General features: G+C 36.7%; 1 protein-coding gene across 3 annotated transcripts in view; it reads left to right on the top strand.

Moving 5' to 3' along the window:
* The first annotated feature begins 345 nt into the window (after positions 1 to 345).
* Positions 346 to 26,949, top strand: part of ALCAM (activated leukocyte cell adhesion molecule) — a 201,841-nt gene continuing 175,237 nt past the window's right edge. For 2 of the 3 annotated variants that reach the window (XM_067739012.1, XM_067739011.1), the window contains exon 1: positions 346 to 1,127. In XM_067739012.1, coding sequence (XP_067595113.1) covers positions 1,055 to 1,127 — 73 coding nt within the window. In that variant the 5' untranslated portion in view covers positions 346 to 1,054. The remainder of the gene's footprint in view (positions 1,128 to 26,949) is intronic. The other variant, XM_067739010.1, reaches the window with a different exon arrangement.

Below are 26,949 nucleotides of genomic sequence, written 5' to 3'. Positions count from 1 at the left end.
AGTCCCCGGGGAGGTCCCGACCCCCACCTCCCTGCCCCACTACTCTCCTTATAGGAGAAGGAGGCTGAGATATCACGGCCGAAAAGTCCCTGAGGAGTGAGCCAGTGGATAGGCGCCTGGGGGCAAGAAAAGGGCAATTTGAACCGTGGCGAAGCTGCGTGGGCAGAGTGAAGTGAGAATCCGTAGGACGATGGCAAAGATAACGCCACAGGGAAGTGACAGTACTGGGGGCCCACCCAGGAGCGCGCAGCTCTTGGGCGGGCTCCCTATTGGCGGGCGTGCCCCCGGGGCGGAGCCACTAGAAAGCCCCGCCCACTTGGTCTCCGGGACTCGGTGAGCATGACAGCCCAGTGGAGTTCCTGAGGCGGACTTCGTCTCGGGCTCGGTCCTGCAGCGCCTCTAGGCTGCAGATCCAGCTCCTACCACCTGCGCTTGGCTCCACGTCCCGCGAAGCTGGGAGGAGAGAGGAGAGAGGGAGGAGGCGAAGGGAGGAGGCAAGCGGCAGCTTACACACGCCTTCCAGTCCCTCCACTCAGAGCAGCCCAGAGACCGCTGCTGGCGCCGCTGCTATCGCTGCCACCGCCGCCACCGCCGCTACCACCTGAGGAGACCGCCTGGACCTGTCGCCCCACTGTTGCCCCTCCCGGCAATTCTTCCCTAGCACCAGGCTTTTTATGCGCACTGCCACTACCATTATTATTATTATTCCAAGAGAAGGAAAATAACAGACCAGCTAAAAAGAACCACGTATACCTTGCCGAATTACTCAAGTGTCTCCCGGGAAGAGAGGGTCGCCGGTCCCGGGAGGAGCAGCCGAAGGGGCCAAGGGCGGGTGTTGACGGGGAGACAGGAGGAGTTGGGGCACTGTGTGGTGGAAAGTTGCGAGCAGCTGACACCTGAAGGTGCAGCGCCACAGCCCAGGGGGCGGTGTGTCTGGGACAAGCCGCTGCCCGCTGCGTCCGGACCCGCGAGCGCGCGGGCAGCGCGGAGCCGGGGAGGACGCCCCCTCCTGCGGCGCGGACTCTGTCGGTGGTCCCCGAGGAGGAGGAGGAATATGGCATCGAAGGCGGCCTCCTCCTGCCGTCTGGTCTTCTGCCTCTTGATCTCCGCTGCTGTCCTTCGGCCAGGTAAGAGCAGGGGCCTCAGAGCAGCCCCAGGCCAACCTGGGCCGGGGGGGTTCTTTTCTAGGTGCCCGGCCCGGGCCTCGCACCCCCGGGGAGGCGCGCCGGGGCGCATGGGGGAGGTAAGGGGACGGCGGTGCGGGCACAGAGCTGGCCCTGGGTACCTTCACCTGTGCCGCATATTTGGGCTCGACCGGTTGGCTGAAGTTGGGGCAGCGACTGGGGGGACTTGATAAATCTCCAGGAAGTTTGGGTGCGGCCGGGGCCGGGGCTCCGCGGGGCCCACGGGCAAGACTCATCTGGCTCTCTCCCCTTCCCCCCTGCGGCTCCAGCCTGGGCGGCGAGCTCTCGCCCTCTGACCACCCCTCCAGTCTCTGGATATCAAAGTCCACGTCACTGCGCTCTGGGCAGTTTTCCTTTTGCTTAGCTCTTGGAGGCAATAGCTCGCACTTTTTCGTGATAAATCCCCTGGTAACTTCCCGTGGTGAGAGGCGAAGGGAGGGGGAGGGGTAGAGGAGGAAGGGAGGACTTTCAATCACTCCCTTTTAAAACCTCCTAAAGCTCCGACCTTGGTTTGGACGTCGTCTCCCCCATTGTCTGGGTGGGTGGTGAGAGTAGGGGTGATGGCGGGCAAAGAACGCAGCCTGGACTGGAATTCGCAGCCAGGTTTGTGAGCCCTTAGTGAGGGGGTTGTGGATTGTTCAGGACCTGTGACCTAACCTCAGTTCTCAGTTCTGTATTGAGCCTCATAAGAAAAAAAAAAAAAAAAAAGAAAAAGAAAAAGCCCCAACTACGAATATATCTCTCCTGGAAATCTCTTTCCTTGCCCTTAGGGACGTCCCCTGGCACTGTCATCCTGAGACCCGCCGGGTGGCTGAAGTGAGTTGACCCTAACAGGAAATTCTGTGTGCTCGCCGTCGCTTGACAGAGCAGCAGGTTAATTTTTCGCTAGAAATGAAGATTTGGGGGGAATTTTTTTTCTCCCTTTGAAGTTTTGATCTCTAGCCCCTCGTAGACAATTGCAAAAAAACCTCCTACTTCTTGTTATTTCGGCTTCTGTTTGTACTCTTGCCCCTTTCTTTAGTTTTTATCAGAGAAAAACTCACTTCCTCTTCGCGTCTTTAATTTCTGCACATCCCTTCAGTTGTTGGCATGCTGAGGTCAAAGAAGGGGTTTGAAAGCCTCTGGAGCTCTCCCAGAAAAGAGAGGAGAGTGGGGCTCGGGGTTAGAGTCTGCAGATCCCTAGTGTTTGTGAACTGCCGCCGCGGTGTGTGTTAGTGGTGGTGTACGCGCGAGGTGCGTGCCCCCTCCCGTTCTGCTCTCATTTTTAAAGTTACGTTTCGAGTCGAGGTAATGAGCTCACCTGCTGTTTTGAGGCTAGAGCAAGAGGCGTCTGTGACAGATCGCCGGCTCTGGGGCTGGGACTGTGAATCGAGAGTCGAACAGGATTTAAAAGCAGGTGGAGGGGGGTGAGAACCCCCCGGGAGGTGGGAAGGAGAGACCCCCTTGGCTTTGGTACTGTACGGATTTCACTTTTTCCTGATCCCAGTGGCTGGTGTGGGAAGTAGGGGCACTCTCTCTGGAGCCGAGGGGAGAGAGGAGGGAGGATGAGGGTTCTGTAGTTTGTTCAGTGCGAAGATCCATCCACACGCCCACAGTCCCACAGCTGGTTTTCGGTTTAACCCCCTCGCCGCTTGGAGAGCGTAGTCTCACCTACACCACTACGCTCGGACCACAGGCACACGCCCAGTTTCCTTTTCCGTGCCGGAATTTATTTTCAGTTGGGCCACCTCAGAGGATAGGTTTTCCGCACATGTAACTGCTAAAAAGGGAGAGGTTCCTCTTTCTGATCTTCGCGGGGATTCTTTTGACGCAGCAAGCTCGCGCGTTTCTCGCCGGAACCCAGCTGCGCGCTTTCATCTAGCGGGGCGGGCTCTCTCACCGCCGCCTACCCTCTGCTGATCTGCGGGTCAGGAGACTGAGACCCTCAGATCAGCGCTTTCCTTGAAATTACCCGACTGGCAAATGCGCCAGATTTTCGGTGCGGCGTCAGTGTGTTTTAAAAGAGAGAATTATGGCACTAAAAGCGCCACGTCCAGATTCAGGGTGCAAGTCCTGGACGGCAAGTGCCCCTCCTCCAGAGCCTTCTGCACCGCTGAGCCCGGGGGTGATGCAGCACCAATAGCTGGCTTAGGCAAAGGGACTGAATGAAGGGACTGGCCCCCCTGCAGCCCTTCATTTCCGGAGCGGTTTTGATAGTGTGTCCAGACCTAGAGAACAAAAACTAGAGTTTGTGAAACTGCCTCTGCAGGTCTGTCGGTCTGTAGTCGCTACTTAGTCATGGATATATTTTAGGCATGGCATGTTACCTGTTTTGAAGGCAGGAGGAGAATTATCTATGAACCACGGAAACTGAATTCGGAGATGAAGGCAATGAAGTATGAGCTCAGCATCCGAGGGAGCAAGAATTTTATTATTCTCGTAGAAAGAGCGTCAGCCTGTGGTAACATTTTGTATTGCTTTAAAAAAAAGAAAAAAAAGGCTTTCCTTGATTATTTACAACAAGGAGATGGGCCCTGAACTGTTTCTTCTCTTGGGTCATCTGTGTGCACCCCCTCTGGAATGTTTCTTAATTGCTCACTGATAAAAAGTTCATTCCAAGACGTAAGCACACTTAAAGCTTTTTTTTTCAGTGGGTTATCATGTTTGGAATGTATCCGTTTATCTCAGTAGGCCTTGGGAAGAGCATCAATTCAAATAATGTCCTTTCAGACTAACTGATGTAGGACTATTAAAATTTATAATTTCAAAACTGCAAACTGCTTAGTAGGCAGTAATACTGCTTTTTCTTTGATGATTTATTTAATCCAATAGCAATTTATGATTTAATGGGGCACTATTTTCAGTAGACTGCTTTCCTAGGTTTGTTTTGGGACCACTTACCTTCAGGCACTTGAGCAAGTCATTTCACCATTTTGGGTTTCAGTATTCTCATGTGTAAGGAAAAGGGTGGACTAAGGCTCTGCTCTCTGAAAGCTCTGCCAGCTCAACCGTTTGTTTCTAATGACCTCGGGTAAAAAGCCCATTTAGGCAAGGCAGAGTCATTTTCCAACTGTATTTTTCTAATGCTTTCAAACAGCCTGGACAGACACGATTCATATAAGTTGTATTACTAGAAAAATGTCAGTGGCTCCCAATTGCTAGCTTTCTGTCTTTTTTCCTACTTTTATAAACTCGTATCTTGTGATTACTCCTCCAAGCCTGAATAAGGCTATTAAAAAAATTTATACTGGAGAGAATTAGTCTCCCATTCTCCTGGGAAAAGAGACCCCAACAGTCAGAAAGGGCTTTAGGTCATAAAAAAAAATATATATATATATGCAACCCATCCCTTCTGGAAGACTGACTCTATTTAAACTTCATATATAGTTCCTAGAATAAAATGTTAAGTGATGGTTGATGCTAATATGTTTATGTGACAAAGCCTTATATGTACACCCTAAAAAGGCTCCTAAACAAGGAAGTTGATTTGCTCCATGGTTATAAGTACAATATAGAAGGAAATAGAAAATAATAATGCTTTCCCATTGTTTTCAAATCTATAGAAATCTAAAATATTTTCATGACTAGATTCCAAACTTTTTCTGACTTTTTAGAAAATTCAAACTAGCATATCTTTTAAAATAGAAATTTAGAAGAAAATGCTTGTCTACTGTGGACTTATTAAAAAGAAGAAAATCAATAAAAACCTACTTTAAGACTCCTAAGTGTCAACAAAAAATTCTTTATAATGGAGTCAGTACTCATGTGTTCAGTTTTTAGCTGTGCTGCTTAAGAATGTTGTAAACTTGGGGGAAGTTATTTTTATACTCCTTTTTATTTCCCATCTGTAAAATTATCTCCCTATGTAGTACATTGTTCTGATTTTGGTGAGATTACTAACTCCCTTGCTCAGCATTTTGAATTTTTCAAGTAAAACATGCTATATTAAGGCTTTTATTATATTCTTAATAGAATAACACTCTTTAATTTATTCCACTTAATTATCACTTTGACCATTTTATTAAAAGCAGGCAAAAATGTTTCTTTTCTTTTTTTTCTCCCTCAAGTTTTCATGACACTAAATATAGGCCTTTGTAAAACTGAGCACTAAGTTGTCAGCATTACTTAGTGTAAGATGGCAGCTTTTTGTCATATAGTATTTTAAATGCTTTATAATCACCTTGTTTTATATTCCCAAACACACCTCTTTTTGTTCTGGCCATCTGTTTCACATAAAACATCATCAAAGAATTCTAGCTCTCTGACACATGCAACATGTTATCCCAAATACGCAGGAGAGCAACATAGGTACAGATATGATAAAAGAGTATCTCTGTACCTGTGTGTATACATGGAAACTTAAATTTAGTTCTTCTCAAAGTGTTAATTTTATTCTTCACTGTTAGGTTTTCAAAAGGCCCATTTTATTTCTCACACATGAGTGTATGTGGCATATTAAGATGAGCTAACCCACTGGAATGCTAAAGAAAAATTTCTTGAGAGTGCTGCGTGATGAATTAATATTTATTTGGTTATTACTTTTGGATATCAGCTCCTTTTTATTTTCAATAAAATGTCCAGAAAAATGTCCATTTATATTTCCCATTGCTTTTTTTTATTAGGGCAGAAGTGTCCTTTCCCTGTGGAGAACAAAGCCAAGGCTAAAATATATCTTCTATGTTTAAGAAGAGGATATTATAGGCTCTTTGATAAAGTTAAATCCTACAATTATTACAAGTATCCCTGTAGTGTACAAAATGTTATCGTATATTTGGAGTTACTGATATTTTCATCCAGCTAATTTCTCTGTTTAAATAATAAAATTTATGTTCTTTCCCCCCAACCTTATTAGACAGAATAACATATATATTTCAGCTAGGACTAGTTCCAATTGTGCTATGATATTCAGTAATTGTTTTATGGTAACCTGTTATCATAGCCCATTATTGTAGTATATGTTCCAAGAATGAAATTAGCTTTGACTGCTTCCTCTCTTATTTATCCAGTCAGTTTTCAATTATCCATTCCATTCAAGGGGCAATCAGAGTTGTGCAAAATCCAAAATAGTTTCTAATCAAAGGATTACATAATTCAACTTTGAGTTGAGGTACTTCAATGAACATGACTGTGTCTGATCTTCTAGCATTGCAATAAAATGAAACAAAATTGTGGGAGAATAGACTAATCAGAAATTAGACAGCTGTCCAGTTTCCCTGGCTTGCTTCCTTGCCTTTTTTCCCCTAAAGCTCTGTTCTCTATCACTCCATGATCCATACATCCTGGTATATCCAAGACACTCCTGGTTTATGCCTGGTTTATTCGATTATTAATGGTACCCTTTTTACTCTCAAAAGTGCAGTTTGGATGGCAAATTAGATGATCACGATAATTGTTAATGACTTGATTATGTGTCTGTCATAGAATACTTAACTATAAGACATTCCTCAATCTGACAAACTGAATATTTCTAACCTTTTTTATTTAAGTATCAGCAATAGTGAAGTATCAATAAGGGGTTATATGCCTCTTTAATGTCAAGTATAAGAGAGATATAAGGTTATGGCTGGAACCCCAGAATATTGTAGTACGTGTGGAACATTAAGGATTCCGTGGATTGGAGTGGAAACCGAATCGACCTGAGATGCCAAGAGAATAATGATATTTGAAATTGACCTGGGAGCTATACTTAGCCATGCAGTTATCTAGGGAAGGCCTGTTTCAATTTGATACTGAAATCCTTTCTTAGCCAACTGCACAATTCCCATTCTGTTCTTCTGTGAGGCTTCTCAGTAGCTCCACTATCAATTTAGATCTAAGAATAAATTACCAAAGATGTCTATAAAATTGAAGGAGGGTCTCAAGTCTTTTTGTACATGTGAACTACAGTTGTATCAGTTAGGTATGGTGACCTGACTTGGGACAGCCAACAATATAGCCAGAACAGTTGGTGCCAAGACTGACTATTCCTAATTGATCACCCACATGTTATTTGGTTCAAATATCTCTGAGTGTCCCAGATATTCAGAAAACTCCAAAAGCAAATGGAGATAGGAATTGTGAGAGGGTATTTTCTAAGCACACGGGTAAAGGATGCCATAGATTTGTCCTTAATAAGACGGATTGAAGGGAGCGGGCATTGGACACTGTGGCTAAAACTCTTGTCAGCATATTCCCAAGTACTTTCCCTAATAGTAGGGAGGTTTCTGGCTATAAAATTTGCCTAGCTCCAAATCAAGCAAAAAACAGAAAAATAAGTCTTGCTACTCTTATTAAAATTTTGAACCACAGTGTATCAGTTAACTATGCCACATAATAAAGTACTCCAAAATAAAGTGGTTTAAAACAGCAACCATTTTATGTAGTTCATTATTTTGCAGTTTGGCAATTTAAGCTGGACAGTTGGGTGCTTTTCTGATTTTAGCTCCATGCCATTCTACTGTAGGCTGCTGTGTGAGTCAACCTATGAAGCTTTGCTTCTGGGATTTGGCTGGTTGTTGTTCAGGAAAAATTAATTCTTCTCCATGGTCTTTCATTTTCTAATAGGCTTCCCTAGGCTAGTTCTCTTGATGGAAGTCTACCTCTCAGGATAGTAGTGAGGGGTGTGGCAACAGCAGGGATCCTTACTGCAGATCCTCAGCCCCATATTCACAGTCTACACCCTCTTCTTTCAGATTATTGGGCAAGAAATATTATAGAGGCTCATATATTATAGAGCAGTGTCCAGTAAGAGTACTGTTTCCTACTGCTCAAACTTTATCTTCCCCAGGAATAAAATTATGGAAAGTGTGTGTGTGTGTGTGTGTGTGTGTGTGGAGGGAGAGAGAGAGAGAGAAATTGAAGGGTTAAAGGCATGCAATTCATGATCAGAAGCTAAAATGTGGTAGAAGAGGGGTTATTGGAAAAATGAGAAGGTGCCTTAGATGTCTATCTTGTTCAGTTCTCTTATTTGACAGCTGAGCTAGATGAAGATACAGGTAAAGAGATTACCTAAAATTCAGTAGAAGATTAACCACCATTTTTAGAGACAACAATGTTCTTAGTTTGATGTATATTTAGACCCATAGGTTCAAGGTTTTGGAGCTATGAAGAGCCTTAAAATTACTTAGCTACTTGCCTAAGGTCATATTGTTAACCAATCCAAAATTAAAACTCTTGTCAATTAACCATTCAACGTTTAATAATAGCATTCAATAAATATTTATTGTGCTCAATATGTACAAAGCATTGGGCTTGGTGCTGGGGATACTGCCATGAACTAGTTACTAAATAGCCAAGGTCCACTGTCTCTCCAAGAAATTATGTCCTCTCTGGGAAACAGACATCAGTCAACTAATTATATAATTATTTGCTAGAACTTTTGCTAAGTACGGCAAGGGCACATAAAGAGCATTTTACATCAGTGTGGCCAAATTTGGTCTGGAGTTTAGGAAAAACTCAGAAAAGTTCTTTCAGGAAGTGATATCTGAAGTACGAGATGAGAAATAATCAAACAAAAGATATGGGCTGAGAGAATGGAATGAGTGAAGACACTAAGGAGGAACATGGCTCTAACTCCTGGAGGTGACCAGGAATTCCTTGAAGTTGTTCAAATACTTGTTTTTTAATTTCCCTAATTTACTTACCAGTTACGGGGTTCAGAAGAGGATCTCTTTGATTTTATTCAAATGCTTATATACTAGCACATATTTGCATATAAACTTCCCACCCTTTAAACATATCTAGTGAGAACGTACTGTACCTTTGCTTTTTCACTTTGCAGCACATGTTGGAGATTAAGAGAATATCTAATATCAGCACATATAGCTCTACATCATTTTTTAACATGGTGTATTGGAGTTTATTGTACACACCATAATTAACCATTTCCCCAGCTCTTGGAAATGTAGATTGTTTCTAATCTATTTGTTACAAACAATACGGCAGTGGACATCTTAATACTTGTTCTTGTCCATATGAGCAATTATGTTGGCAGGAAAATGTCTTAGAAGTGAAATTGCTGAGTCAAAGAATATGTGTATTTTTTGTTTAGAAAGAAATTCTAAAATTACGGTTCAAAGGGTATATACTATATTGTATACTTGAAAGTTGCTGAGAAAGTAGATCTTAAAAGTTCTCATCACAAGAAATGATTGTAACTGTGTGTGGTGATGAATGTTAACTAAACTTATTGTGGTGATCATTTTTGCAATATATACATCTATCAAATCATTATACTGTACACCTAAAACAAATATATGTCAAATATATCTCTATTTAAAAAAGAGTATCTTTAGTCCCAGCTAAAGTATATGGGGATGTACCTTCCCCATACTTCCTCCATAACTCTGTACTATTACTATAACTTCTTAAAAACCAGGATATGTTGGTTCTTATTTATTTAAAGTTTATGGAAAAAATGAGAATTATAGGAGTAATAGGCACACACACTCATATGTAAGGCAAAAGCTATAGACAGATTTGTGCCTAAATTTTTATACATGAGATGGAACCACAAATGCAGGAAAGAAGTGCATTTATTATGAATTATTATCATTGCTCTTTCCATATGAGACGGGTAACTTTTAGAACATAAACCATGTAATTGTAAGCCATATTTTCTTCCATTTTAGAAGATTCATACTCTGTGATATGAGATTAACTGAAGCAGTGGATTAACAGGCAACAAGATGTGAACCTTAAGAGTAGTTGATAATGTTTTTCATTACACAAATGGTTTCCAAATATTCGTGTTTGTTCATTGTAGATGCAATATACGTCTAAATAATGCCATTTTGTAAACCCAGTTTAATAGTTTTACTAAACAGACTTCAGTTATTTTTAAGTAAATCATATTTTGAACATTTCTTCCAACAAGTTTGTTTTAACAGGCTTGTCAAAATTGTTTATGAGCTGATAAAAATACCATCTTCTGTAAATTTATTTTAAAAATCAGTGCTACTAAATGTTTCACCCTGTAATTTTTGGACCTATTGTGAAAAGGAGTAAAATATATTTTTATAGGTACTTTTATTAAAAAAAAACATAAAATATGTACATGAAGAGTTTTCAACAAGCATATGCTGAAGATATATTTTTAAAACAAGGCAACAAACACTCATAATGGACTTAATATTAGTATGTACATATTGTAATTTTATGAAACTAAAGCAGTTTCTGCTTAGCATTTAGTTTTAAATGTCCAAACTTGTGGCATTTATACTTCATTCTGCAAGCATTTTCTCTATGTGGTGATAGGTATGACACTTCCCAAGAAAAGTGTTTATGTTGGTCATAAGGCATAGGTTTTATATTTTTGCAGAGATGAGCATGGCTCTAAATATGAATAATGCTTTTGATATCAGATCTAAGAGTAAAATGCAATACATATTTGGATTTACCCTGTTGGATTAATCCCCTACTCAACCCAACCCCAGTATATGGTAATTTAGTTCTCAAATAGAAATTTTCCTTTAGAAATGATTTATTAGCATATGATAAAATTGCTTTTCTTATCATAGTAGAATGGCAAATAAGTATCTGTTTATTAAAACAAAACCTGCATCTGTTCAGCTTTTTTTCTCTTTGCTGATAAGAAGTATGTCTTCTTTCTAAAATAAATGATAAAACAGTAAAAAGAATAGAGTTTCCAGGTATAGTTTAGAGGTGATCATTTTTTAGAATTGATCCTAAATGTTCAGCTAGAAAGGATTTGAACTACCTGAGTAGTGAGTTTTTGTGTACAGTGTGGCTATACCTCAGTGGTATTAAAAACTAATTGCTTAATTTTTATAGACTGTCAAGGCTTACAGATTTCACAGACTGTCAATACATAGCATATATTCCATTGCACAAGAGCTCAAGAGCTTGGGCTCTGTATCAGAGCATTAGTTTGATTACTGTCTCTTGTCTTTTTTTCTGTTTTGTAAAATGAGGATTACAGTACTATGAAGTTCATTTGATATGAATATTCAAAAAGATAATGAGTGTATGGCACATGTCTCAGTGCCTGGCACACAGTGGACTCTTCAACCAATAATAATCATTATGAATCACATTTTTAAGTAATCACGATATTATAATAAATGCCAGTTTATTCATATCAGAAAAATATGTGAAATACCGCATTTTACTGGTTGGAAGATATATTTAGTTCCATTAAACTACATTTTTGAGTTTCCATAACAAAATTGGAATTCATATTCTTATTAGGATGTATCATAGTCCCAGTATCTGTCAAATAACTTTTTAGTTTACCAACTCAAGGAAAACAAAAGAAAAACGCAAATTGAAAATTGCAGCCTTAAAATGTAATTTCCTGCAAACAAAAACCATGAAAGAGAAAGAACACATTCTAAAATTATAAAGACATATGTAATTTACAATATTATTCTTAGAAATTGATATTGCATATGTGCTTCTAAAATTTGAAAGGTACTAGAGCTTAGAAAGAGAAAAAATTTACAATTATTATAATAATTGTTTTGAAGATAAAATTGTGATTTTAAATACAAGGCATATTTTCTCAACCATAATTCAATAGAGGGAGCTCCACTACTTTTTTTTTGTGAGCACTGGAGGGTGCTTTATTAATTATGATTTTCTGGTGACCTCTAATTTAATGGTGAAATTATTAAAAATCTGTAATTTTAATATTAATGTTTTTTTGAAATTGAGTAATATCTTCTTCTTGTTAATGGAATTCAAAAAATGCTTCTACAAATAATTGTTTTAAAACCCTAGTTCTTAGTTCCCTATACCCTTTGGATAATAAATCACTAGAAGAAATTAAAGTAGGTGTACTCTTGAGAAGCATACTTTAATATAGCAAAGAATCAAAGGAGAACAAAGTTTATTTCCAATAAAATAATGAATATTTTGATAATACTTTTGTGGTATCTATTAAGTGAAAACAGTTATATATTAGAATAGGAGAAGAAAAATAGTATTTTTCTCACTCTGCCTAGATTTTTAATCAAGTGATTATAGATTTCTATGTGGAAATGGCCTATACTCATATCTTTCCCTCTTTTTTATTTTCCCCAATATCCCCTTGATTTAGATAACTCCAACTATATTTTCAATCTAAGTTGATATCCATCACTTGTGTGACCCTGACAATTCATTTACCCTTTATGAGGTTCACTTTTGTCAAGGAAGTATTGTCTCATATGATTTCTAAGATCTTTGCAGCTTAAAAATTCTAAGATTCAAAATTATACATTGATTTAGAATATTTTATATAGGTTTGAATCAATGGTAAGCAATAATTTTTACTGGAGGTCCAATTAAGGAAAAGAAGGTTTTAAATGACGATCCCCATTTACTTTTATTCAAAATGGAAATTATTTTTTTGAGTTCTGCAGAAAATTGCATAATCTCACACATAGACCTCCTAATTTATTTCAAAAATGCCATCAGTTAAAGAAACGGCCCAGTTGTCTGGTACATGTAAGAATCTCCAAAACAGAGACAGATTTTAAACATTTCATATTAAAATTAGATATGTGCTCTTGTGGCGGTGCTGGTAGGGAAGCCTGGGATTGAGGCCTGTAGTTTATGCATTAAGGTTTTAAGCGTTCTTTCAAGTAAGTGCTGGTTTTATTTAGTTTTCTTTCTGTGATAGATTAGAGTTTGAGAATGTGGCTTCTGGAGCCAGACTGTGTGGTTCTGAGACCTGTATCTCCATCCTCCACCCTCCCAGCCGGGTGACACTGGACAAATTGCTTAACCCGTCTTCTGTCCTAATTTGTGCAGTAGGGACAAACTCATCCAATCGTATGACTGTCAAATAATACGCTCGCAATAAATTGTTAGTATTATTGAAATATTTAATTTCAGTTAATCTTTCCACCTTCCCGCAAATACAAACCCAGCTTACTCCGATGAGTACATAAAGAAGAGAGGTCTCAGGTTGTTCAAAATCATAAAATTGATAGCTGTAGCTCCTCCCCACTCCACCTTTTTTTCCTACTCAAGAAGTGGAATATTAATGAGAGTGATGTCATATTATTTATTGGGCATAACCTTGAATCTATTCACTATATAAAATAAATAAATCATTCACAAATGCCTAGACTTTATCCATTAATTATTAGTATCATATTCATGATGACACAATTCTTATCATCTGATAATAAATCATCATTGCATTGTGATCCTGTGGTTGAAATCTAAACTTAGAGGTAAAATTAAGGCTAAAAAAGAGACAGATTGTAGTTCACAATGTCTGAGAACATATTGCTGTTTTAGGTCATTTCTGTAAGTTGGCCAGAGGTAACTTAGGAGTAAGAAAATGTGTGTGTGCTTATAACAGATTTATGTAGACTCTAGATTCTGAGTAAAATAGAGTAGTGATCATGAGAAGTTTTAAGGAAGTGAACAAAATAAACAGTCTAAAGTTTTCCCTAACTTCAGTCTAGCTCCCCTCCAATCTCTTCTCCCCTCTGCCATTAAAATGAGTAAGATATGAATAGAATCTTGTAACTGCTCTGCTTAAAATACTTCAATGGCTCCCTGTTGCAGTAAGGATAAACTGCAAACTTATTAGCATAGCATTTAAGGTCCTTCATGCATTTCTCAACACAGTCTTTCTTGGAAGTCCATGCTCCAGCCATACTTCTAAGTGTGCCATGGCCTTCTTGTTTCCTGTGTTGTTATTCATGTCACTGTCTTCTTCCAGAACTCTCTCTGCACCCTCCCCCATCACCCTCCCTTTGTCTGAAAAATAGCTAGCATCTCCATCCTTCAGAACACAGTTTAGATTCCATCTTCTCCAGAAATTCTTCGTTGATCGTCCTAAAGTGTCCGTTCGGCGTAGTTCCAGAGCTAATTTCACTTATTGCCTATTGCCTGTTTATTCATTTCTCTCTACTTTAGAATATTTTTGTGTTCTAGAGGCAGGGCCTATGTCTTAGTCTTTTTTCTGCTCAGTGTCTACTGATATACAGTATATCCCCAGTACATATATGATGATTGAATAAACACATTAGTCAAAATTAGAAATATCGATTATTAATAAAGCCTACGTATATTCACATATGAATTAGAAATATCTGTATTGAGACAATTTTTCAATTGCTTTTAAAAATTTAGTTAGAGAATGACTAATATCCTGAATTATGGTTCTTTAAAAAAATAAACAAAACAGTATTTGCCATATTCTACCCAAGCTATGCAATGAAGTATAAAAAGAAATGAAATAAAGTTAGACTAATTTTTCTTCCAGGTGTCAATCCAGATTAACATAAAATAAAAACCTTAATAACTGTCTTCTTTGAGTTTTCATAGACATTGAACATTAAATGTAAGATCATCCGGAGAAATACAAAAATTTATTTAAACTGATTTATTTAACTAAGTTTTTCTAGGGTAATTCTAGGAACACATTCTCAGTGGCAGTAAACGACTGGTAATATTTTTATTTCTCCTGTTTTTAATTCTTAGATTAAACCTTTGGATCAGGGCATTTTCCTGAATATGGCAAAAATAGTATAGAAAAGATTTCATGAGAAGTTGATCAATCACACAGGCAATATTGAATATATTTGTACCACAGAAAATATGTGTGTATTGTGGACCATGCCTTGAATGCCGTTAACAGTAAAATATCAGAGATAATTCAGAGAAAATCTAGTGTTACTTTTGCAGAAGGATTTTTTTATTGACGAATTAAAAGAATTCAGACACAAACCTAAATAAAAATTGAAAGATTTTGTTTTTACTGAAAAATAAACCTTGTGCTCTTGAAACTGACATCTTTTCTCTGGGCAAAATAATCTAAATCCTTATAATCTTTTTAATTAAAGTCTTTTTTTTAAATAAGCCTTTATTTTATTTTATTTTTACTTTACTTTGGATCCTTCCCAGTTGTTCTGAATTTTAACTTCCCTATGGTTTTATTCCCCATAGAAAACATTGTTAGTAAATTTTTACTTCTATGGTCTGATAGTCAAGTCCTGAATTCCCACAGAGAAATTCTAATATTTTTCTAATATGTTATAAAAGTTACTTGTCCAGATAAACCAATATAAATGCAACATGTTGTCACTGATAGCTCCCATGTATTGTATACCTGCTGTGCTCCATGCACAGTAGTACTTTACAAAAGAATGACCAATATATTTGTATAATCAATTTTAAATGTAAAAACTGTACTTTTTATTTTATTTTTTGAATTACAAAACACTCTCACTTTCAGCCTTTACAATATAAGACTTTGAATGCAGTATAGCATATGTATCAAAAAGTAATCAGAGCAAAGTTATTATCAAATAAAGCCAAGTAAATGAGACTTTCTCTTTCTTTAAATATATAAAACTGGTTGGGCCATACCAATGACCTGTTAAGAGTCTGGATTAATCAAGTAGTCTACATGAAAATTATTATTTTTTATCTCTTCTACTTGAAAAAATGTTACCCATTTCTATGACAAATATTGCATGGATTCTTGGGTTCTAATATAGATTTCACATTAATGATATTGTGATCCAACAAAATAATCTTCCCACAGACATGTCAGACAATATAAAAATAATAGAGATTTCACTTTTCCATGGAAGCAGAATCTCAGGTTAATACAATGAAATAATTTTCCTCATCAACGAGCCTTATTTTATTCTGTGTGAATAGGTTTAAAAAGTTAAATTTTACTATAATGGGTGTAATTACAGGAAACGTTGAGTGTTCTGTATATGCTGTAGAGGACATGTGATACTTAAGTGGGCAGCTTGTACTACTGAGGAAGGTACAGGAGGGAATGAGTGGACCTCTCTACAGAGAGAAAAGAGAGACAAAACCTGAATGCTAGCATGAAAGAGAAATTGCTGTTTAAAAAGAGATAACCACAGATTGCTTACGTGGACCAGTAACATCATACTATAAAATAATTTTTATTTTCGGCTCTGCATGGAGTTGATAATACACTCTAATAATTCCAAATTTGAATCTCTCTTCTCAATAACTAAAAATCACTTGATTTTTTTATCTTGGAGAGGGGAGAACAATGGCTGGAAAGAAACTTCTTACAGAGAAATTTTGATGTAAATCTCTATTGAAATCCAGATACTTATTGACCAAATTTAGCAGTGCTTATCAAATTCTACAATAGCAGAATGTGAATTCATGGTTCTTCATCAAAGTTGAGTAATTCTGAACAGTCTAAGGCATATCATTTAATAGTGAAATTATATAAATATACAATACATCTGTCAGTTTCCAACTGAGCGTATTTGTGTATACTCAGATCTTTGGTGAGTGCTAAAGGCTTATCTGTACAGATTCAGTTCCCTGAACCAGTGAGAATCTAGTAAGACAGTGTTTTTGAAACTACTCCCCCCAAGAGATGGATGGAACATATACTATTAATATAGTATTGAATGATCTGCTCTAAATCTAGAGATCAGTGGGCCTGAGATAAGACTTGAGCATTGGGATTTTATTTCAAAGAGTGGGGCTGGGCTGGAATAAAGAGTTTACTTCCCAAGTGTGCAGAGGAAGTTAAAATTAGAGAAATGAGTATAACAGAGAGATGAATGGGTGACTAGTCAAGTTCTGGACAGGGAAGTCTGATAGGTGAACAAATCTGAAGGAAGAAGAAATGGATTTTAGAAAATCAGAGTTAGGAAGACAAAACTGAACCAGTGAAACGTGTTTGGTTAGAACAGGTGCCTCTACATCTGTTTGGAATCAACTACGCAATGGTTCATGCATGGGCCAACTGAATAGAAATATTCAAGGTCATAATAAACTGCAAATTTGGTTCTACTTACAGCTTCCCTCTCTTGGTTTATTCATAAAGAGAGAGCCCAAACAAATCCATTCTCATTGGCTAGGGACATTATTACCCATGCTTAGATTTTGCACGACTTTTTCCCTACATCCTACCTTCCTACCCCTTTTCCCTGTGACCTTTACCCCTAGACATCAGACCCCACTTCCTGAGAGCCTAAACTTGGCCTATCATCATATTAAAGTAAATATATATGTTTAGTTGCTTTCTTAGTGAGTTGTGGATTTTTTAAATTAAAATTATGTGGAAGCTGTTTATTATTTCCTATCGAGTTAGGCATATTTATGAGAAGCATACCTGTTGGGACACAAAGCCCAATTCAGGAACTACCAAATAACTGGTATCACTGTATGCCTTTTACAAGCACGGTCTACAATGTTTAAAATGCTATCCTCTGAGCTTAATCCTTTAACATGAAAACAAATATCAAAGGTAGTATGAAGATGTTATCTAATAAACATTATTTTCCCAGTAGTTTTAATCTCACTCTGGTTAATATCATATTAAGTGTTAATGATATTTCAAATTGATAAGTTTTGAGTTTCATCTTCTTTTTTCACCTCAGATCATTTTCTAGATAGAAATTTAGAGATTTCTCCATAAGAGAAATAGAATAGCTGAGGAGTAATTACATTTTCCACAGCAGTATTTAGTAGTCAGACAGGCTGAGCTTCCAAATGAGTTTGCTATAGGAATGGTAGGAGGAAATAAAAATAATAAACGATCCTCCCCACCTCCCGCAAAAAACCCTAAGAAACCGTCAAACAAAGCCCAGAAACGCTTCAAACATAAGATCATCCTTTACTTTTTTGTTGATTATTTACTTTGCCCTCTGGAAATATTGCACAACCTGTTAGCTTTTTCTCTTTAGATGTTTGCAGGATACGGAATGTACTACTAAGTTTAAAAAAAATAACATTGATTCTCACAGCAGAACCAGTGTGTACTTGTTAACCACATAAGTACACTGTTAAACATAGTTGCTTCACAAATAATAAAATAAAATGAAAAAGAAGAAAACAGGCCCCATGCAAACAGTTCATACACTCCACTAACTTTATTATTTAGTAATTAAACTAGAAAACATTTAATAGTGAGTGTTGGTTTATCATTGTTGAATCAATAACAGTAACCAGGATCATTGTGGCGTTAATAACAGTGACCAGGAGCTTTCCTACTCTGTGGGGCTTGACTGCCGATGGTCAATGGCAGAGTGATGTAGAAGATTGGAGAGGGAATATGAGCCCCAGGTTTCGGTTCTGCCTTTGTCAGCAGCCCTGGGATTTTGCTTAGTCACTTCATATATTTGTTCTTTATTTCTTTGCTTGTTCAATGATGATATTAGGCCAGAACTGGGTGGATTTCCTTCCATGTGATTATGTGTTGTGTGATTTAATTCCATTGCCGAATAAAAAGGATCTTTGCATTGTATCTTTTGGTATTATTTGTTCTTCTTTTGTTCTCACCAGCATGCTCAATTAAGGGCTAGACATGTAACATTTTGCAGATTGAGATTCCCAGTCACAGTGGACCATAAATAAAATAATAAGTCATAGAAATAAAGAATACAGTACAGACAAGCATTAACAGTGTGTGAAATTATGATAGACAAGGAGGGATACAACTTCTCCCCTGTTCAACACTGAACATACTTCATGAGAATACACTATTATATTTCAATATTTTAAATAAAGATTTAGAGAAATTGGATTTGGTTCAGAGAAAAACAATAAACTTGATTAAACCTTATACAATACAGGTTCTGTGAGGAAGAGTTAACGTCTGGAGAAGGAAGGTGTAAACTGTGAATTAATAGCTGTTGTGAAAACACTGATCCATGATTTCCTGTCTTCACAGACAGCTGTCCCACACCAATAATCACAAAACAGGATTCAGCAGCTGAAAGAAAAAGCTAGTTCCTTGACTTTGAATTTGCTGCTTTTGAGAACGACTGAGAGACCGCTATCGCTGATAGTGTTAGAAAATGTTATAGCCAATTGTCTGTCTGGAATGTTTTATATGTATTCCATACTCAAGGCAGAGATGTTTCTGATATCTCTTTCAATGTAGACATCACTATGAAAGGATAATAAATTTGGTGATAAATACTTCATTTTTCTTATCTGTAAAGTGATAGAAACTGTAATTTAAGATCCCTTCTGGTTCAAATTGTCTATGATTTTTGAGTGTTGGGATGTTGGATCTACACCTTAGCTTAATATTTGATTGTAGAAATATCCTTCTAGGAAACTTAGTTTAAGAGACCAGACTTTTCTTTCCTTTTCTTTTAAAAGATAAAATGGGTAGATTTTGAACTTAATAATTATTGCAATAGATTCCAAATGAGTCTAGCCACACCCTGTGGACCTTTTAGCTCTTGGAGGCTCAAAATCCTGACACTTTACAATCAAGATATAAAGACTATAAATTGAATGGTTATATTAAGGATTTTGTGAAAGAAAAGAGAAAGAATGAATAACTGAAACAAGCTACTTAAGTGGGCAAGTTATGTAATGTCTCTAGGTCAGTTTACTTATCTGTAAAGTGAAAGGAATAATAATAATTATATCAGAGTTTTGTTGAAAGAACTAAATGAGATAATCTTTGTAAAGTAATTAGCAAATTGAATGGCAAGGAGTACAGGCTTCAGAAATGTTAGCTATTACTGTTAATACTGCCATTATTATCAACATCTTAAATAATGTTTTAATATACTGTACCTTCCATGAAAAAGTTTAAATATGACACATATTCAAATATAATAGATAAGAGGAAAAAATTTTCATGTAAAGTGGAAAATTATCCCACTATAATTTTCTTTATCCTTTTTTATTAAAAATATAAGGATAGTAAGAAAAATGTGGTGACAGAACAATGTATATGATATGCTCGTTTGCATGAAAGTGGAATATGTCTTTAAACAGACAAAAATTTAACATGCCTGTATACACATAGCTATTTTTTTCTGAAAAATATACAAGAACATTTAGTAATGACTGTCTCTGAAAGAGAGGGCTGGGGATATGAGATAGAAGGGAAGCCATTTTTTTTTAAGTGCATATTCTTTTATGTGATTTGAATATTTATAATTTGTGTATTATTTTTAAATAAACTACTAGCACAAAGATCATTATAACAATAGTGCTACTACCAAAACTGTAGAAGAGATACATCTACTCAAGTAGTAATGTATTTATTTTGAATTGAGAAATTAGAACATTTCATTGCATATAGTGCTATCCATGATTATAAAATTTTAGAATAACAGTTATACTCATTTTTGCATGTTTCTCGCTTCTCTTTCTCTTCTTTAGGCCCATGAAAGTTTTCTGATTTATTACAGTAAACCTACAAATATATTGGAATTAAAATGACCCTTCATTTTTATTCACATTTTACAAAATAGTAGTCCACATTTAAGTTTAAATCAATTTAAGACAAGATTGCAGAGTTTGCTTGTTGACTGGCATTTTGAAGTGATTTGCAAATACAAATGTAAACCTAAATGATGCCTACTAAAAGATTGTTCAGACATATAGTTAACGAATTCACACCTATGTAGACAAGAAAGTAAGCATGAGAAGAAAACATGCAAGAAGAATTTAAATTTTGTATCAGTAATAATTTTCTGACACCAAAGTTGTTGAACCATGTTTTATGAAATGGATAACTTTAGAAGCTTGTGGCATCGTAGTCCTGGAGAAATGTTTCTCAGACTCTTATGATGCCAATAATTAGGCCATGACTAAATTCATTTGTGAAATGGTGCACATTTATACGCACTCTTAAAATTCAGAATATGAATAAACTTAGCTAATGCCTGATGTAAAGAAATTTGTTTAACATTGTTTAATCTGGTGTGTGACTTTACACTTGAAGAAGCAGTGCTTAGGAAACATTACTTTAATCACATTTATAAATAAAATATATTACATTAAATATATTATGCAAATGAAACATATTTTCCAAATTTAGGATTATTTGATTTCTGGTATCATCTAGAACTATATTTCTGCATTAAAAATAAAAATACAACAACAGAAGAGCAAAACAGCCTGCAAAGGAAGCCTACAGTTCATTTCTTTGAAGCTGCATATAAGATTTCTTCATAATTTGGAATTTATATCATCCAGTTTTTAATTTTAAGCTTACTTAAATTATTACTAATTTTAAATTTGGAGAAGTAGCCAATTATAATTGTATTTTTTTATTATTTTTTGCCTGGTATGCTGAATACTTAGCATCTCATAAATGGAAGCTAGAGGCCTCAGGGAGTATCAAAGATATAACTTTACTACACAGAATAGAGAAAATTTGTATTGCCAAACTAATTTTATCAATGGTAGAAAATTTCGAAGCATAAATATCTGCAAGTAAAACATTTTTGTTATTCTAATTTAAGGACTGCTTAGAGGAATGGAAGAATATTAAATCTTATCTCTTCATTGGAGGAATTTAGCAGGGCTAAATTCTGTGAGGTAGAGTTAACCCTCCTAGCAATCTTTGCAACAATAAAGGATGATTCTTTTCAAGTATAGATTAATACAAAACATGTTTATAACTCACTTGAATCAAAGAGACACCACTTGGCCACAATCTCCCTATAGCTGTTATCTCTGGCATTTTTCAGAAACATCACTCATAAAATGATTCTTTTCCATACTGGCAGTCTAATGGTGTTTTACTTTTAGATTGTATTCTGGTATTTAGAAATCCAAATTGGTCTGATTTCTAGGCCCTCCTTTGTATCTGACATTTATTTCACAGCTAGTCAAGAGCTAATTCAAAAGAGATTAGACTTTAAAACGCATGTAAACGTGTTTTAAAAGAAACAACTGAAAGAATAAGATACTAAAATTAAGACAGGTAGTAAAAGGTTCTTGTTTTTTTAATTGAAAAATATAATGAACACCTGCCTGTAGGTAATCAACAATTCCAGACTACTATAACTGCTCACTTGTCAAGTATTGAAGCCAGGCTGATTTAAGTAAAAGTGCTTTCAATTTATGAGCTGGGATGAATAGTATATGAAAGGCATTATGAATCCCCTCAAATTGCCATAGTAATCCCATAGCTACAGGAACAAACAAAAAGGCTTTGTGTGTTTTTAAAATATAGTTCTAGTCCATTTCCTCAAGAATGCCACATCAGTAGCCAGAGTCCTACAGCACTTTCACTGAGTATGGTAACAGCGTGTAAAACACCTAAAGCTGAAAGAATTAAAATTAATTCTTAGATCACTGAACCACTAAGAAAGTACAGAATAGTTTGGGGCAGTGGGTTGAGTGTATTTAGTTCCTCTTTTCCTTTTCCGTGTAGTCCAACACCTGACTCACTGCCTGTGTGCATCTGTCTGAGGTGACAGTACCTAAATTGGACATATGAGCAAGGAGGGAAACACAGGCATCTTGAGACATTTCCAGTTGGCTGCTGTAGACACCACAGGCCTGGCCAGCCAGCTACCACTCTCACTCCCGGATGCCTGGGCTTTTCCATCTTGAAGAGGCCCATGGCCTCTCAATCAACATTTCTTTGCTTCGTTGCTACCATTTACATTTACTAAGGCCTCAAAGGTTTCCATTAACTCCTTCAACCTAGGCTGACTTTGTAAAACAGACCTTTGTCCCAGAGGATTTTTACTAAGTTATCACTGTTTTTTAAGAAAATGCAAGATATGAAGCATATTCCACAAAGTACTCCAGAAAATTATTATTTTCCTTATTTCAGAGTTACATTGTGTACACTTAGAACTACGCAGCTCTATGGCCTATGGGTCTCATGAATTTATTGTCATGAGCAAACTTATTTAGTCTGGAAAATGATTTTTTTTTTCATTTTAAGATTAACTACAGCCATACAGAAAGTGTGGCAGGCCAATAACTATATTTTGGAAAATTCTTTAATAATTCAGTAGCTTACAGAGATTGCCTTTACTTTTTCTGAATCCATCATAGTGACCTTATAAGGTTTTGCTTTATGTTGTTATCCTTTCCATTAATACGGAAAGTAGGAGTAGTTTTATAATTGGTGAAACAAACGCAGGGTAGGTAATAATAACCAGGTTCATATAGAGTTTTTCATAAGGTTATAAACTGGAAGTGTGGTAAATAAAGCATGCATCTCATGCCACAGAATTGCACCTAAAGCTTATCATAAGTTAACAATCAGTATCTGTGATTTAAATTTTAATCAAGTGACCTTCCTGCCAACTTACTGACAAGGGATTTGTGCTATTGACATTTTTTAACAATTACTTTGGACTCTTTTATAGCTCTCCATTAAAAAGAAATATTTAGTGACCACAACAGAGTATGCTTTTACATTTTATGTTGAATCATATTCAATGGAACTTTTTCATAGTGATGTTCCACGTATTGTCACCTTCATCCTGTATAGTAAAATAGGTACCTAGAGCTTTTTGTCCTTGGAGAAAATACAGAAATGTAGAAATCCAAAACAACAAATAGACTCCTACTTCTCACATGTAGATGTTTTTTCTTACTTTCTTACTCTGTATACTCATGTTATATATTCTATCTGATTTCAAGTGACTTTTCCACATTGGATTTCTATTTTAGATTATTTACCCTGAAAATATGCTTTCTCTTATTAAGTCAAAAGTAATTAACTAAATATGACCCATGATTCTGGTACCTGTGTTGCTTAGGATCTTTTATGGCAGTGACAGTGGTCTACTTGATCTAGCTTAAGCAAAAAAGGGAATTTACAATGAGGGTACAAAAAAAAAACAAACCTCTATAACAAAGGGAGATGATACAACTAGGACTTAGAACTTGGGAACTAAATAGAATCAAGGGCATGAACGCTGTCAGTTCTCGGTCTTCATTTCTCAGTTCTTGTTTATCTTTGTGTGCCTTCTCTCCTTCTACAGACTATCCTGTTTTGATTCTAATGCTGAAGGCTAGTCTATCTCCTGGATTTAGTTCTCCTCCACTCAATAAACTAACCATCATGGTTTGCCTAGTTTCAGTTCCAAATTAGCATGGAAAGGATTCTTTTTGGCTCAGCTTGGATCAGATACTGACTTTGGATCAGTCAACTAAGGTTGGAGGAGGGGAAGTTGACAGGTTTCTGCGCAGTTTCGTGAAAACTGGGCATGTGGTAACAGAAGGGACTGGGCAGGCAAAATAATACTTGCTTACTACAACACTTTTAATTTAATTTAACTAACCTAATGTTTATTGGACATCCATTATGAGCATGCCATTGCATATAGCTATTGTGTTGAATAAAGATGAATAAGATACAGTTTCTGTATCAAAAGATGTAACAGGACAGAGCAGCTACACAAATCATTGGAGTACAATGCAGACAGAGAATGGAGAGAAATAAGAGGTCAAGGAGATAAGAGGTTTGATCCTCTTGAGAATATTTGGAAAAGAAGAGATCTAAATATGTATGTGGGTCAACAGAAAAGAAGGAGCAAGCCAAAGGGGCAGAACTAAACTGGGAAGCAAATGGGGATTGATTGAGCAAACTGTTAAAGTTGGAGGAGGAGAAGCCAAGAAACGGGAGAAGAGTGCTTAGGAACTTGGGCTTCTTCCTCAAAGGTGAAAACAAAATATGGATAAAGGCATTAATACCAGTTGAATTTTAAAAGTAGATCTGTAGTGGACTTAATAAAGTTTTTGACATTCTACAGTGATATCTACTCCCTAGGAGTTAAAATATGATAGAACCATTGCTTTCTTCACTGCCTGGTCCTCTGTTTCTTTTGTTCTTTTCCCCTGTCCTGGATGCTCCTGTTGTCAGCAGTTATTGGCATAGCTAACCCCTCAGAAGAAATTCAGGAGAAGAGGTTGTTCCCTTACAGGTTATCATTCCTTTCCAAAGGTCATGGCCTCTGGATTCATTTCGTAGCAGTTCTATAGTTCTCTTGTTATACACCAGCATGTGAAATAGTAATTTTTATAAAAAGGGAATGTATATCTTTAGGCATTAAATTGTTTGTTGACTTTCTATTTGTTGGCTTTCAGCAAGTTTTCAGATCATGGTGACAGGTTTCCTATTGCAGATGGATTGAATTAATTTTTTGAAGTAACATATTTTTGTGAGGCTATATCAAATGGTGTGCTAGAGTTAAAATGTATTACTTTGCCCAATTTCCCACTTTCTAGTAAAGCTTATAATTCAAACAAAAATACAATAAAAATGCCTCCTAAAATTGTACTTTGTGAAATGATGATGGCCATTATTCTGCCCCTTGAGGCTCATAAATTATCCTCTTGGTATCTGTTCCCTTATTTAACTGGCAATATAAGTTTAGAGTTTACAGATGCAATCCTTACTATTATTTTCAAGTTTTTATTTTTGTTCATTCTCTGTAAACACTAATTTGAAAAATAAAGGATAATTTTTGCAAATTTTACACATGTATATATGAATTGAACCTATCCAAAGTGCTAGAGTTATTTTGTGACACAAAATTTAATGAATATATTGTTATGTTGAGTAACAAGAAGTGATAGCTAAAAGTTTAAATGGATGACTAAATTTAAAAAATAATTTTTGCCAGTTATGGAGAATAATAGGTAATAGATTTTATTTTTCAAGACCAATCTCTCCTCAAATAATCCTCCCCCCTACAACACCAACAAAAAAACCAACTAACTACCCATTCACAAATTCAAAGCTATTTATGTAATGATTGTCACAATAACTTTTTAAAGAACATTTTGTTTTTCAACTGCTATTGACTATATTTGAATAAGAATGTGTCCATTTTAATGAAGCTTTTAAAAAAGCTTAACTTCTGTTCTATAAATGAAATTATGTATTCGCTAGCACTAGAAATACCTAAAATGATAGTTTGGGATATCTTTTAAAATCTACTTTCTTTCAGAAAAAAGGTTTCTATTTTTAATGAATTCAATCAACAAACATTTGAGTGCCGGCCATGGGCTAGCCATTGTGCTAGATTGGGCAGTGGGGATACAGCAGCAAACACAATATGGTCCCATGGAGCTTTCATTTCATTGGAACTGTGGTTCTCAAACTTGGACATGCATCAGAGTGAACTGGTTAGCTTGCTAAAACATAGATTGTTGGGTCCAGTGCCTAGAGTTTCCAATTCAGCACTTCTGATGTGGGGTCCAGAATTTGCATTTCTAAGTTCCCTTATGTTGCTGATGCTGCTGGTCCTGGAACCACATTTTGAGAACAGCTGTGCCAGAGGAAGGGAATGTTGTCTATCTACCCAGTCTCCAATTAGCCTACCTTCTGCTGACCCACGCCCACTGCAGGACCCCCTTTGTAGTTATTTTCAGTAGTAAATATGCTTTCTGTAAGTGCAGTCTGGTGTTTGGATAGCCCACAGATTGTATAGTTGCTTATCAAATAATCAAGAAATTTACAAGGTCAGATAGATACAGTTTTCAAAGACAAAGCTACCTAGTTTATCCCAATAAAAATGTATCATCAGCATTATGGCTTGATTTCCAATTTAATCATCACTTTATTTTAACATAAAGCTTTTCTGTCTGATTTTTTGGTAAGCTTCCAGATTTCCATAGTCTTTTAAAAGTGATGGCCAGCGGTTCATTTATTGCAATAATTAAGATGGATAGCAGCATGCCAGCTGGAATGACTACACTTGTGTTTGTTGTATAAATTATTTTCCTAGTATGAAAGCCTCTTTTATGGCTTTTGCTTTGGTCATATCTTCTGTATCCTAAACCATTAAATATAGCATGTTTAGGAGAGATATTTATAAAGAAACTGGTAGTATTTACCAATTTTTAATCACCATTAATTCATGTCTGCATTTTTCTTAGCACTGAAGATTGCCTTTCACTTTGTTCCTTCTGCCAAGAGCAGCAAAAGAAAAGGGCCTCTAGCCCTCATAAGCCTTTTTTTTTGATTACCTTTACACTTCCTTTATTTTGTTCTGAGTCTCAGCCCTTTCCCTTGGGAATCTTAAGTGATTTGGGGCAGTTTACCCAAAGTACATAGAAGCACAGCCCCAAATGTGAATTTCTTATAAGGTATATTTGAAACTAC

The sequence above is a fragment of the Pseudorca crassidens genome, chromosome 5, assembly GCF_039906515.1.
Source record: "Pseudorca crassidens isolate mPseCra1 chromosome 5, mPseCra1.hap1, whole genome shotgun sequence".
NCBI lineage: Eukaryota > Metazoa > Chordata > Mammalia > Artiodactyla > Delphinidae > Pseudorca > Pseudorca crassidens.
The sequence above is the reverse complement of the archived record's forward strand: the minus strand, read 5'-3'. Positions and strand labels throughout refer to the sequence as shown.